Raw genomic sequence first — 12886 nt, forward strand, 5'->3', positions numbered from 1 at the left:
CTCACCCACCCCACAGGGTGTCTGTTGTGGGGAGAGGATTGGGAAGGCAACTGTAAGCCACTTTGAGCCTCCTTCGGGTAGGGAAAAGCGGCATATAAGAACCAACTCTTCTTCTTCTTCTTCTACAGTTCTGTTAGAGCTGTCATTGCAGAGCAGTTCAGTCAGAGCCCTCTTAGTCTCACCTATCTCTTAGGGTGTCTGTTGTGTGGAGAGGAAGGGAAGGTGATTGTAAGCCAATTTGAGACTCCTTCGGTGAAGAGTTGGGTATAAAAACAACTCTTCTTTTCCTAGAACACCTGACCAACTTTTTGATATCCAGTGAATGAGGAGATCTGGTGGAATTTAGCTCACCTCTGCATATCTGTCTGATTGTCCACAGGACACTAAGAGAGTCCAAGGTATGGATTGTGAGGAGAAAGAGCTAAAGAGAAACACTTTACAACTTAATTAGCTATCCAGAGATTAAAAGAGGAAATTTAAGACTCCCAGTTCTCAGCATCAAAGAGTGGCGTAGCTAGGGTTATTCAAGCCGCTCACACACAACATAGCAAAGCTGATTCCTAGTGGCATTATAGGGCCAGCAGCTTTGCATAAAAGGAATAGCAGTCTCCTGGTCTCAGGAAGTTAAAAGCAGAATAGTAACACAAATTCTGTTTGCCCCACTGACATTATACTTTTATTCTACAACAATACCTCCAAAGTTACAATAAAAGAACTCCTAAAAATGGGAATGTAAGGGAGGGTGGAAATCCTGCAGATTGTTACTGAAATCATTTGGCTTGTTGTTGTTATGTGCGAAGTCGTGTCCGACCCATCGCGACCCCATGGACAATGATCCTCCAGGCCTTCCTGTCCTCTACCATTCCCCGGAGTCCATTTAAGTTTGCACCTACTGCTTCAGTGACTCCATCCAGCCACCTCATTCTCTGTCGTCCCCTTCTTCTTTTGCCCTCGATCGCTCCCAGCATTAGGCTCTTCTCCAGGGAGTCCTTCCTTCTCATGAGGTGGCCAAAGTATTTGAGTTTCATCTTCAGGATCTGGCCTTCTAAAGAGCAGTCAGGGTTGATCTCCTCTAGGACTGACCGGTTTGTTCGCCTTGCAGTCCAAGGGACTCGCAAAAGTCTTCTCCAGCACCAGAGTTCAAAAGCCTCAATTCTTTGACGCTCGGCCTTCCTTATGGTCCAACTTTCGCAGCCATACATTGCAACTGGGAAGACCATAGCCTTGACTAAACACACTTTTGTTGGCAGGGTGATGTCTCTGCTTTTTAGGATGCTGTCTAGATTTGCCATAGCTTTCCTCCCCAGGAGCAAGCGTCTTTTAATTTCTTTGCTGCAGTCCCCATCTGCAGTGATCTTGGAGCCCAGGAAAATAAAACCTGTCACTATCTCCATTTCTTCCCCATCTATTTGCCAGGAATTGAGCGGGCCGGATGCCATGATCTTTGTTTTCTTGATGTTGAGTTTCAAGCCAACTTTTGCACTCTCCTCCTTCACCCGCATCAACAGGCTCTTTAGTTCCTCTTCACTTTCTGCCATTAGAGTGGTATCATCTGCATATCTGAGGTTGTTGATATTTCTCCCTGCAATCTTGATCCCAATTTGTGACTCCTCTAATCCCGCATTTCTCATGATGTGCTCTGCATACAAGTTAAATAGGCAAGGCGACAGTATACAGCCTTGCCGAACTCCTTTCTCAATTTTGAACCAGTCAGTGATTCCATGTTCAGTTCTCACTGTTGCTTCTTGACCTGCATATAAATTTATCAAGAGACAAATAAGATGCTCTGGTATTCCCATCTCTTTAAGAACTTGCCACAATTTGTTGTGCTCCACACAATCAAAGGCTTTAGCATAGTCAATGAAGCAGAAGTAGATGTTCTTCTGATACTCCCTAGCTTTCTCCATGATCCAGCGTATGTTGGCAATTTGATCTCTAGTTCCTCTGCCTCTTCGAAATCCTGCCTGTACTTCTGGAAGTTCTCGGTCCACATATTGCTGGAGCCTAGCTTGTAGGATTTTGAGCATAACTTTGCTAGCATGAGAAATTAGTGCAATGGTGCGGTAGTTTGAACATTCTTTGGCATTGCCCTTCTTTGGGATTGGAATGTAAACTGACCTTTTCCAATCCTGTGGCCATTGTTGAGTTTTCCAAATTTGCTGGCATATTGAGTGTAGCACTTTTACTGCATCGTCCTTTAAGATTTTGAATAGTTCAACTGGAATGCTGTCACCACCACTAGCTTTATTGTTGCTCAGACTTCCTAAGGCCCATTTGACTTCACATTCCAGGATGTCTGGCTCCAGGTCAGTAACTACCCCACTGTGGTCATCAGGGATGTTAAGCTCGCTCTTGTATAGTTGTTCTGTATAATTTTGCCACCTTTGTTTAATCTTTTCTGCTTCTGTGAGGTCCCTACCATTTTGGTCCCTTATCATACCCAACTTTGCATGAAACGTTCTCTTCATATCTCCAATTTTCTTGAAAAGATCTCTGGTCCTTCCCATTCTATTGTTTTCTTCTATTTGTTTGCACTGTTCATTTAAGAAGGCATTCTTATCTCTTCTAGCTTTTCTCTGGAATTCTGCATTCATTTGGGTGTATCTTTCTCTTTCTCCCTTGCCTTTCACTTCCCTTCTCTCCTTAGCTATTTGTAAAGCTTCCTCAGACAGCCATTTTGATTTCTTGCATTTCTTTTTCTTTGGGATGGTTTTAGTTGCTACCTCTTGTACAATGTTGCGAACCTCCGTCCATAGTTCTTCAGGCACTCTGTCTATCAGATCTAATTCCTTAAATCTATTTGTCACGTCTACTGTGTATTCGTCGGGGATATGATTTAGTTCATACCTGAGTGGCCTAGTGCTTTTCCCTAGTTTCTTCAATTTAAGCCTAAATTTTGCAACAAGAAGCTCATGATCTGAACCACAATCAGCTCCTGGTCTTGTTTTTATTGACTGGATAGAACTTTTCCATCTTTGGCTGCAGAGCACATAGTCAATCTGATTTCTGTGTTGACCGTCTGGTGATGACCATGTGTAGAGTCGTCTCTTGGGTTGTTGGAAAAGAGTGTTTGCTATGACCATTGTATTCTCTTGACAAAATTCTACCAGCCTGTGCCCTGCTTCATTTTGTACTCCAAGGCCAAACTTGCCTGTTATCCCGGTTATCTTTTGGCTTCCTACTTTAGCATTCCAATCCCCCATGATGATAAGCACATCATTTTTTGGCGTTGCTTCTAGAAGGTGTTGTAGGGCTTCATAGAACTGATCAACTTCATCCTCTTCAGCAGCAGTGGTTGGGGCGTAGACCTGGATCACTGTGATGTTGAATGGTTTGCCTTGGATTCGAACTGAGATCATTCTGTCATTTTGGGGATTGTATCCCAATACTGCTTTTCCTACTCTCTTATTGATTATGAAGGCTACTCCATTTCTTCTGCGAGATTCTTGTCCACAGTAGTATACCTGATGGTCATCTGAATTAAATTCACCCATTCCTGTCCATTTTAGTTCACTGATTCCTAAAATGTCGATGTTCAGTCTTGTCATTTCTTGTTTGACCACGTCCAGCTTGCCTTGACCACGTCCAGCTTGCCTCATTTGGCTACTGCAGCATAAGTGGTTGGAGTGGAACAATCCTAATGGATACAATGCACTCTGATTGCCTGAGGCAGACAGCAAGAAAGTTTTGAATGAAAATTATGGGACAAATCAAACAGATCCAATTATGTTTGGAACTCCCTGATATCATAGAATCATAGAGTTGGAAGGGGCCATACAGGTCATCTAGTCCAACCCCCTGCTCAACACAGGATCAGCCCAAAGCATCCAAGAAAAGTATGTATCCAACCTTTGCTTGAAGACTGCCAGTGAGGGGGAGCTCGCCACCTCCTTAGGCAGCCTATTCCACTGCTGAACTACTCTGTGAAATTTTTTTCCTGATATCTAGCCTATATCGTTGTACTTGTAGTTTAAACCCATTACTGCGTGTCTTCTCCTCTGCAGCCAATGGGAACAGCATCCTGCCCTCCTCCAAGTGACAACCTTTCAAATACTTAAAGAGGGCTATCATGTCCCCGCTCAACCTCCTTTTCTCCAGGCTGAACATTCCCAAGTCCCTCAACCTATCTTCATAGGGCTTGGTCCCTTGGCCAATCATGTAATATATAGTATATGTTTGACTATATGAATCTTGATCCCTCACATTGATTTGCTACCAAGAGTAACGTAGTCTGCTCTGTTTCCGCACAAGTTCTAAAGGAAAGCAACTGGAATTTCATCAAGATTCACCACACTTTCCACCTCTCCAGCTGTTATGAGTTCACTCCTAAAGACATTTTCCTGCTCTTGAAGAACATTTTTAGAATAGCAGGGGCAAGAGTTTGAGGGCAAAAAGAAACTTCCTCCTAGGGATTTTTTTTTTACATCACCAGAGGAAACAAAAACAAGGATTCCCAACACTTTAAAAGAATGTAGAAAAAGATGGCAATTTCCCCTTCCAAGAGCGATTCATGCACCTTTGCATCCAGCAGGCAACTAATTCACAGAAATCAGACCCTGCATTTTCGATCCTGGCCATAAGATGGAGGCATTGCTCCCTTTTTCAAACCTCTCACAGTTAGCAGAGGGCAAGTATTTCTAGGACTGTTGGGAGCTGCAGGCTTTCCCACCCTGTCAAGGTTAACCCTTCATTAAACATCAGTTCAAGGAGCTCCATAAGTTATACAGATTACTGTTGTAAATAATTTCTTGCGTACGGTGTGCATGGAGGTCTTCAGTGCTCCTCTTTCTGTGCATCTACCACTTATTGATAAAGAAAAATTATTTCTTCTGTATTCACCCCCAGAATCTTTAGGCAGTTGTCTGGAAGTGGTTACGGGATGGCTCAAGTCAAGTTGTCTGAGAAGTGCGGCTGGTGTTTTTCCACCTGCTCTAAGCAGAACTACTAGTGGCCTTGGAATATTTAGCCACAGTGATCCATGTGATGGCCACCACCAGACTGGACTTCTGCAACTCGCTCTACACCAGCCTACCCTTATCCAGAAACTACAACTGGTCCAGAATGCAGTGGCCAGGGTTCTCATGGGAAAACCTTGGAGGGCCCACATCCAACCCATACTCAAACAGCTGCAATGACTGCCAGATGAATCCTGGATCAGGCTTAACTTCTTGATAATTACCTTTAAGGCCATGCGTGATTTGGGTCCAGCATACCTCAGAGACCGTCTCTCTGCCTATGACCCCCAAAGAGTACTGCACTTGGCCAATGCCAACTGGCTCTTGATTCCTGGCCCTAAGGAGGCATATTTGGCCTCAACCAGGGCCAGGTCATTCCCTGTCCTGACCCCCACTTGGTGGTGTGAGCTCCCAGAAGAGATGCAAGCCCTGTCAGAGCTAACACACTTCTGCCAGGCCTGCAAAATGGAGCTCTTCCAGCAGGCATTTGGTTGAGGTCAACAACAACATCTATTGGGGCCCCCAGAACCCCCTCCCATTCAGATAGGCCAACTCTGTAAGGCTGTGGTCATAAGATTACTTGTGGAGAATGTTTTACTGTTGCTTATGTTATGGTTAATATTGACGATGCCTCATTGTTAATGATACAGTTATTGAATGTAGATTGTACTCTGTTACATGAGTCATGTTCCTTGTAAACCACGCTGAGATACAAGGGATGGTGGTATATAAATGCAAAAACAAACAAGGCTATGACAGTTGACACTTGCATAGTGATGTGAATAGTGGGCCCAGAGTTAGGAGGTGCCTATGATGCCAGTCACAGGAAGATGAGAAAAAGCTGCTGAGCAAATCAGGTTGTACTATATGCCTTTCCTGGGAACTGAAAGGATGGGGACAGACAGGCAGGGAGGCACAGTGAAAGTCTGCCTGTAACAAAACAGCAGCGAAGCTGAAAAGGAGGCATGTGTCTGAATGGCTAGTACATTTTAAATTGGACACCAGCTCTACCCAATCTTTTAAAGACTTCTTCATATTCTATGCAAGATGCAGACATGTGGCCTTAAGATCGGGGTCTGAGATGTCCCTTCTCTCCAATACCCAATCTGATGAAGAGTTCCAGAAAACGTGGAAGCCTGCACACTAATTATGTTATTGTGATTGATTCCAATCAAAGGATTTGTATATCTCTCAATATCAAAGGGATTTTCCCTCAAAGTATATGTTTTCCTTCCAGGAATTATTTAAGGGTTTCCTCTCCTTGGATTTGAACTGAATTTGCCTGTAGAGTATTCATGTATCTTGAATATAACTTCTAGTTCATCAGTTATATATGCAAGGAGCTATTAAAATGCACAACAAAGTCCCTTGTTATGGCTAGGAAGAGAAAATGGGGAAATTATAGTGGCAGGATGGAAAGGATTGCAAAGAGGGCGTGCATGCCAAAACTGACTGAAAGTTCAGAAAAACAGAGCTAGACTCAGTTTGGAATGGGTTCAAGGACCATAATGTACAAATCCATATTGTGAGCCCCTCTTTCCCAATCTTGACATCCCTGTTAATAAACAGCAGGATGTATAATATCCCAAGCATTCACTAACGGTTTTATAAATTATGACAGGATATTAATATGGTGGTAATTCTTCAGGCATTTCATGTTTGCAGTCCATTAGCATGCCACCTTCATAAAATAAAACTTCAGTTTACAAGGGGGAAGCCTGGGTTTACACATACATGGACATCACTAGACCTCAATTAAGTTGATTATTTAGCATTTATTGACATCCTAGTAAAAGTGTGAACTCTCTTCATTTGGAAGTAGAGTGTTTGTATTGGCCCTGGGTGAATGAGAATTTCTGTCTGTGACAATTCATCTGTGATAATTTGGGCACACACCCCAAGCCAAGTAACACCCTTCTAAATCTATAGCTTCAGTGGACTTAGATCCTGCTTAGGATGGCACCATTAAACCACAGTCAGCATGCCTGTGTGAACCAACTCTTACAGTTTAAGACAGACAACAAACATTGAGTCCAATAACACCTTTAAGACCAACAAAGATTTATTCAAGGCATGAGCTTTCGAGTGCATGCACTCTTCCTCAGACTAAGAGCACATGCACTCAAAAGCTCACACCTTGAATAAATTTTTGTTGGTCTTAAAGGTGCTATTGGACTCAATGTTTGTTGTGCTACTTCAGACCAACACAGCTACCCACTTGAGTTTAAGTCAGAGTTCATGGTTGTAATCGGACATTACTCTGTAGCTAGTGTTCTACAGGCATGTTATGCAATGTACACACAAAGCTTTGCCATACATGCGGCAATCTGTAGTCATACAATTAGGACCAAAGGATTGGCACAGGCACTGAGTTCTAATCCTTCAAAGTGCCATGGAATATTCAAAGACTCAGAAAAGGATGGCGGATCATGGAATGGCTACCATTTGGAATCAAGCAAACTTGTAGACGCTCTTATGAAATATTGTTACTGTTATGAACTCAGCCAGAGCATTTGGTGTCTACTAATTCTGAGTCTTTGCAAATACACATTGATAACTGTATAGCAAAAGGGGAAGGGTGATCATCAGATAGCGCCTTTATATTTTCATTATGGGGAAATACATTAATAACACTTAAGTGAAAGTCCCTGTTCTACCATTTCTTGTGTCTCAAGCATATTACATGTTTTGGATCACTGTGTAGGTCATTTTTTTTTCATTCTTGCACTTGTGTAAATCATTACTGGGTATGATTTCAACATTTACCTACGGCAACTATTATCCCCCCTTTTCTCCAATATATATATTTATATATATACACATAGAAGAAATATTAAGCTGTCTTTTTCTCCATAGCCTAAGAAGATTTATATGCATTTTTAAACTAAATAACAAATTACCGTATTTATTTTGGGTCATTTCTAAAAGGTTCTACCTACTTAACTATTTTGTTAGCTTGCTATTTGCCACTCTACCTATCTATTCTATATTCCAGTACTGTCCCTCACTTTTCCAATGTTCTGCCCCAGGCCTGTTTGACTAAGGCTGGGGCTATACCTATATATGACTGAGGTAGTCAAATGCTAAGGTGTGAGAATGGACTAAGTGGAAGGTTCTACACAGACAGCAGAAGGAGGTGGAACTGTGGAGGTGGAGGCTGATGTAGTAGAAGGAGCAGAATACCAGAATGTGGATGGGGACCACATTTTTGAATGTTCTATGGAATAAATAAATTGCAGATAGACAATCAGCAAGCAAGGTATACAACCTTGATTGCTAGAGAACTAGAGTTCTTTTGTTTTTGTTTACTTGCAAAGAGCTCTTGCATGATAGAGCATTTGAAAGTGCTTTCCCCTCCTTACAACCTGAAATGATGCCATTAAGGTATGGAATCTATAAGTCCATTCTGCTTCCTATGTATATCAGACATATGGTATATGGGTGGCACATATCACATCTGAATGCTCTTCCACATTAAAAAAAGCATCCTCCTGGGATACCAAAAAACAAAACAAAAAAACAGCAGAGCAGATTCCAAATCTGCCTTTTGCCAGTTCTTGTTTTCTACCACATGGAGCAAGGGGACATTCCAAAATGGGATCCCTCAGTTGAAGTGTTACAGAACATTCTAACCCCTCAGAATTCCCCCTTCTCATTCTACGGAAAGTGAAACCAGAATGAAGAAAGGAAGCCAGGATGAGAGTTTACCAATATATGGTGACTTGAGATGTGGTGTGGGGAGAAGGGCAACAGCTCCACGCAGACCCTAGGTGAGGCAGCCGTACCCCCATGAACCAAATGAATCAAATGCAATCCTTCTCTGTATAAAGAAACCCTGTACTGCTGGATTCCACAGCATGCGGGCCTTCCCTTCAGATAGACTCATAGAATCATAGAATCATAGAGTTGGAAGGTACCTCATGGGTCATCTAGTCCAATCCCCTGCACTATGCAGGACTCTGCTCAGCATAATGATTTTGCTACTTTATACTAAACATTTAATAGTTCCATTATTGTTATGTGTACGTTCAGAATGAAGGAAACTGATCTGCCCTCTGGAAAGATGATGTTTTGCTGTATTGCTAAAATGTAATTCATGTATAAATACATCCATGCATCAAGCTCAAAAGTAAATGCAAAACTGGCACATATATTACATTACAACAGGATAAATTTCCATTTGTATATACAGGCCATTGGGAAATATAATTGAAAATGTTTTAACCAAGATGCTTCAAAGAAATCTACATTATAAACAACATAGATTAAATTTATCAAATGCTGATAAATTTTTTAAAAATTGGTAGAAAAAGACACAGAACAGGACCAAATAATAATAATAATAATAATAATAATAAAAAACACCACACACATTCAACTAGTACAAAGATTACAAGGTCAACACATTTATCTTATAGAATGAAGAGGAGACAAACAGGAATTTAAGAACAGATAGCAAAGAAAATCCTGCCGTGGTGCTGGAGGGTAGAATTTCTTTGCTGATGGAAAGAGAGAGGGAGAGACACTCACAGAAAGGCACTGAAACAGAAATCATAACAAACATAGAATAGCCATTTACAGTAACAGAGGACAGACACACAGAGAAGTGAGGAAATTTGGCATGTTGCATCACAGGAAGTCATTCGCGATTGGCTAACGAGGGTACCTGGCTTGGCTGCAGATCGCTGGCTTGCCTGAGAGGAGTAACGGAGGGAGGAGGCACACCTGATGTGGATGCTGACCGTCCCAGTCGGCAGCTTGCTTTAGGTTCTAGGAAGGTAGAAGAAAAGCAATGGAATCAATAAGCAGGATTCAGGAGTTCCTTGTCTGCCTAATAAAACTCAATTTAGGCAGACAGAACCATAGCATTGGGAAAGGTGTATTGTTCACTCCCGTTTTCCTGCCAGTTCTCTGGTGGCCCTGCCACAGGTGCCTAAGAAAGGTGCAAAGGAGGATACATGCTGGCAACACATCCAGAAGGCGCCCTGACACAAGACCATAAATAGCGCCATGTGTGCTGGCCTAGCATCTTTCACTCACACTGCTGGCGATGGACGATTATCTCACCCTCCCACCCTGTTATTATGCTACATTGTTAAAAATGGTTTTGATGTTTGGTTTGTACTGTTTATGCGGTGGTTGTGTTTTTCAGTTTGTATTGTCATAGCTTGCGGGATGGCATAGGGGGAGCCTGTGTTTTTGTGGGAGGTCCGGCCTACGTCCTGGGACTCCCCCAAGTTTAGGGGCCTCCTAAGAGGTGGCTGGGTGGCAGGGGAGGGCACAGAGTTCACACAGCTGGGTGTGGACCAATGGTGGTGTGCACCCCCAGAGGTACCTTGAGTTGGACACTTCCCTGGGTAAGGATCCTGATGGCAAAGGAACTCGGGCTCCCGGCTGGAAGATGAGAAGGAATTCCTTTGGGGCTGCCAGGATCATTAAAAGGGGTGGCATGGTTGGCTGACCACCCACTGCCACAAATCTCCTCTCTATGCCAGACCAACACTCCTAGGTTTGCTTATTAAAGCTGTGGCAAGGTTATGCCAAAATCATCTTTCCTGAAGCCAGGATTGCCCACCTGCCTGTCAATGTAAAGAGGGAAACATAAAATGGTGCAACAATAACCACAGGTTTGGGCCATTCTAGGGGAAAATGAAATTGAAATGGCATGTTTGGATTGAGATAGTAGGAGTCTAAAATCTGCTTACAGGAGTGAGAGAAAGGATGAACTCTGTCCATCAGGTTCCCTCACAAGACTGAAATTAGGGGCATTGAAAGGCTGAGCCTAAGAATCATGAAGTGATGTTGCAAGACTTTATTATTGGGGAGGTAGAGTTAATTTTTAAGAATATCCTGCACTTCGATAGCAGTAATTTAGAAAACTACATCCCCCATACATACAGTCACCAATCATCTTGACTCAAGAAGTCTTCACCTTCTTAAAATCTACTAACATAAATCCAGTAAGACCAGTCTAGGTATTTTAACATAACTTCCCTCAGATTACATTAGAAGCAAAAAGCCTGAAAAATACATTCTTATGATACTTTCATTCTCAGTGATGGATTGTAACCCATTTTTTCTACAGAGTTTTGTAAATGCTCATCTTAATTGCCATATACTTTCCCTCCTGATGGCTACTTCATCCATGTGCATGTATAACTGGGGAGTTTAGGCTTCTTGTTTCAATATACAGCAGCACAAATAGCTCTTCCTTCACTGACATTGATGTGAAAAACTACAAGGCATTGTCTACCATAGCTTCAAAGTTGTTTTTCTTTGTTTTGAGAAAAGGAGGAAAATGTCAGCATTTTCAATTGGGCGTACACACCATGAAGAAAGATTATCATATCTCTTTACCGATGAAACCTCTTTTATCTAGCATCAAAGAGAGAGAATCTATCATACTCAGGAATGGTGTTTATTCCTCTTTATCTCACCTGCAGTCTATTTCCCGATAGTATGATATGCCTACTGAAACTTTCAAAAGAGAACCATAGTTCTAGAAATTTCCTACTAATGCTTTAGCATCTGTTTCCTCCGGAATTATGAATAAAAAGCAGTTACAATACTTATTTTTAAAGCAGTTTTTTGCAGGGAGGGGACTATTTTCTTGGGAGAAACATTCGTTTCTATCCACAGTCCAAAAGTTATGAATTCTTCCCATTTTGTGTAACAGTAGGGTCCCAAAGATTTATTCAGGGCGTGAGCTTTTGAGTGCAAGCATTCTTCCTCAGACTAAGAACTCCTTACATGACAGGGAATATATAGCAAAAATCAATTCTGTTACATCAGTAGACTGGGTCCCAGTACAGGGATGGGGAATAATAGGTACAAAAGCCCATAGTATAGAGGGAAGACAGGAGGCTGAAGCAGAATGCCAGCATATCTTTTGAGGTTCTGTGGCATAAAGCACAAATACACACAAATGCAGATGGAAGGGCTGTGTATCAGTAGGCTAAACACCTGCTTTACACACAGGAAATCTCAGCTTTAATCCCTAGCATATCCATTAAAGGATTGCAGGTGGTATGAAAGACCTTTCTCTCCTGGGACTGTTAGCTGTCAAAGTAAACATTTCTGAGTTAGATGAACCAATGTTGTGTCTCAGTAAGAGGTGCGTTTGTATATACCCTAAGAGCTGTACACATATCCCCAACATAGGATCACACCATTTATTTTTATGGATTGCAAAAAGGCCCCCCTCTCCCCCAAAGCTGTCTTCCCCTCTGCATAGGAACCAGAAAAGGGGGAGGGGGTCCTAGTTATTTGGTTTTATCTGTTCTGGAAAATTTTCCATGCTGTCTTCTATGTAAAAATATTGGTTTTGCAGCAGAGCTGATACAAACAGACAAAATAAGAACAATATTTCAAATGCAGTATTCTAAGGGCAAACCATAGTGGACACATTTACTTAGAAATGAATCCTCCACACACCTGGTTTTTTTTTTTTTTTACTTGTTAAGTAATATAAACAGTCCTGAAAGTTCTGGCAATAGATACCAGGACATGGCATACAGTTCAAAGGGACAAGGCCTTGGGGTGCAGGGCTGCCTGTGAAAGAAGGACCATGTGGGATTGACTGAGCTTGATGGGAACCTGTAGAAACTCCAGAGGCGGTTGTGGTGAAACAGATCCAGTGTTGTCACTGTTCCAGTGTGGTTGAGAAGTTAGCAGGTCCAACTAGGATCAGAAAGACCATGGTTCAAATCCCCTGGCTGATCCTGGCTCAGTCATACTTCCCTCAACCTAACCCATCTCACAAGATTGCTCTGAGGAGTAAATGAGGAAGCAATAATCACATACATAGTCCTAAGCCCCTTGGAGGAGGGCAGAATAATGGTGTCTCACATTTTGCAGGACTACGGCTCAGGGTATATTATTTTGACAATCTTGTGGCTGTCTGCCCAGGAAATCTAGAACACTCAACAGTG

At 42.2% G+C, this 12886-nt stretch overlaps 1 protein-coding gene across 8 annotated transcripts in view; it reads right to left on the bottom strand.

Annotated features, from left to right (window-relative positions):
* The window catches only part of NYAP2 (neuronal tyrosine-phosphorylated phosphoinositide-3-kinase adaptor 2), a 190800-nt gene that overhangs the window by 39072 nt on the left and 138842 nt on the right, over positions 1-12886 (bottom strand). For all 8 annotated transcript variants that reach the window (XM_077348868.1, XM_077348864.1, XM_077348862.1 and 5 more), the window contains one exon: positions 9622-9725. In XM_077348868.1, the coding sequence (XP_077204983.1) occupies positions 9622-9725 (104 nt within the window). The remainder of the gene's footprint in view (positions 1-9621; positions 9726-12886) is intronic.

The sequence above is a fragment of the Paroedura picta genome, chromosome 8 (genome assembly GCF_049243985.1).
Source record: "Paroedura picta isolate Pp20150507F chromosome 8, Ppicta_v3.0, whole genome shotgun sequence".
Taxonomy (NCBI): domain Eukaryota; kingdom Metazoa; phylum Chordata; class Lepidosauria; order Squamata; family Gekkonidae; genus Paroedura; species Paroedura picta.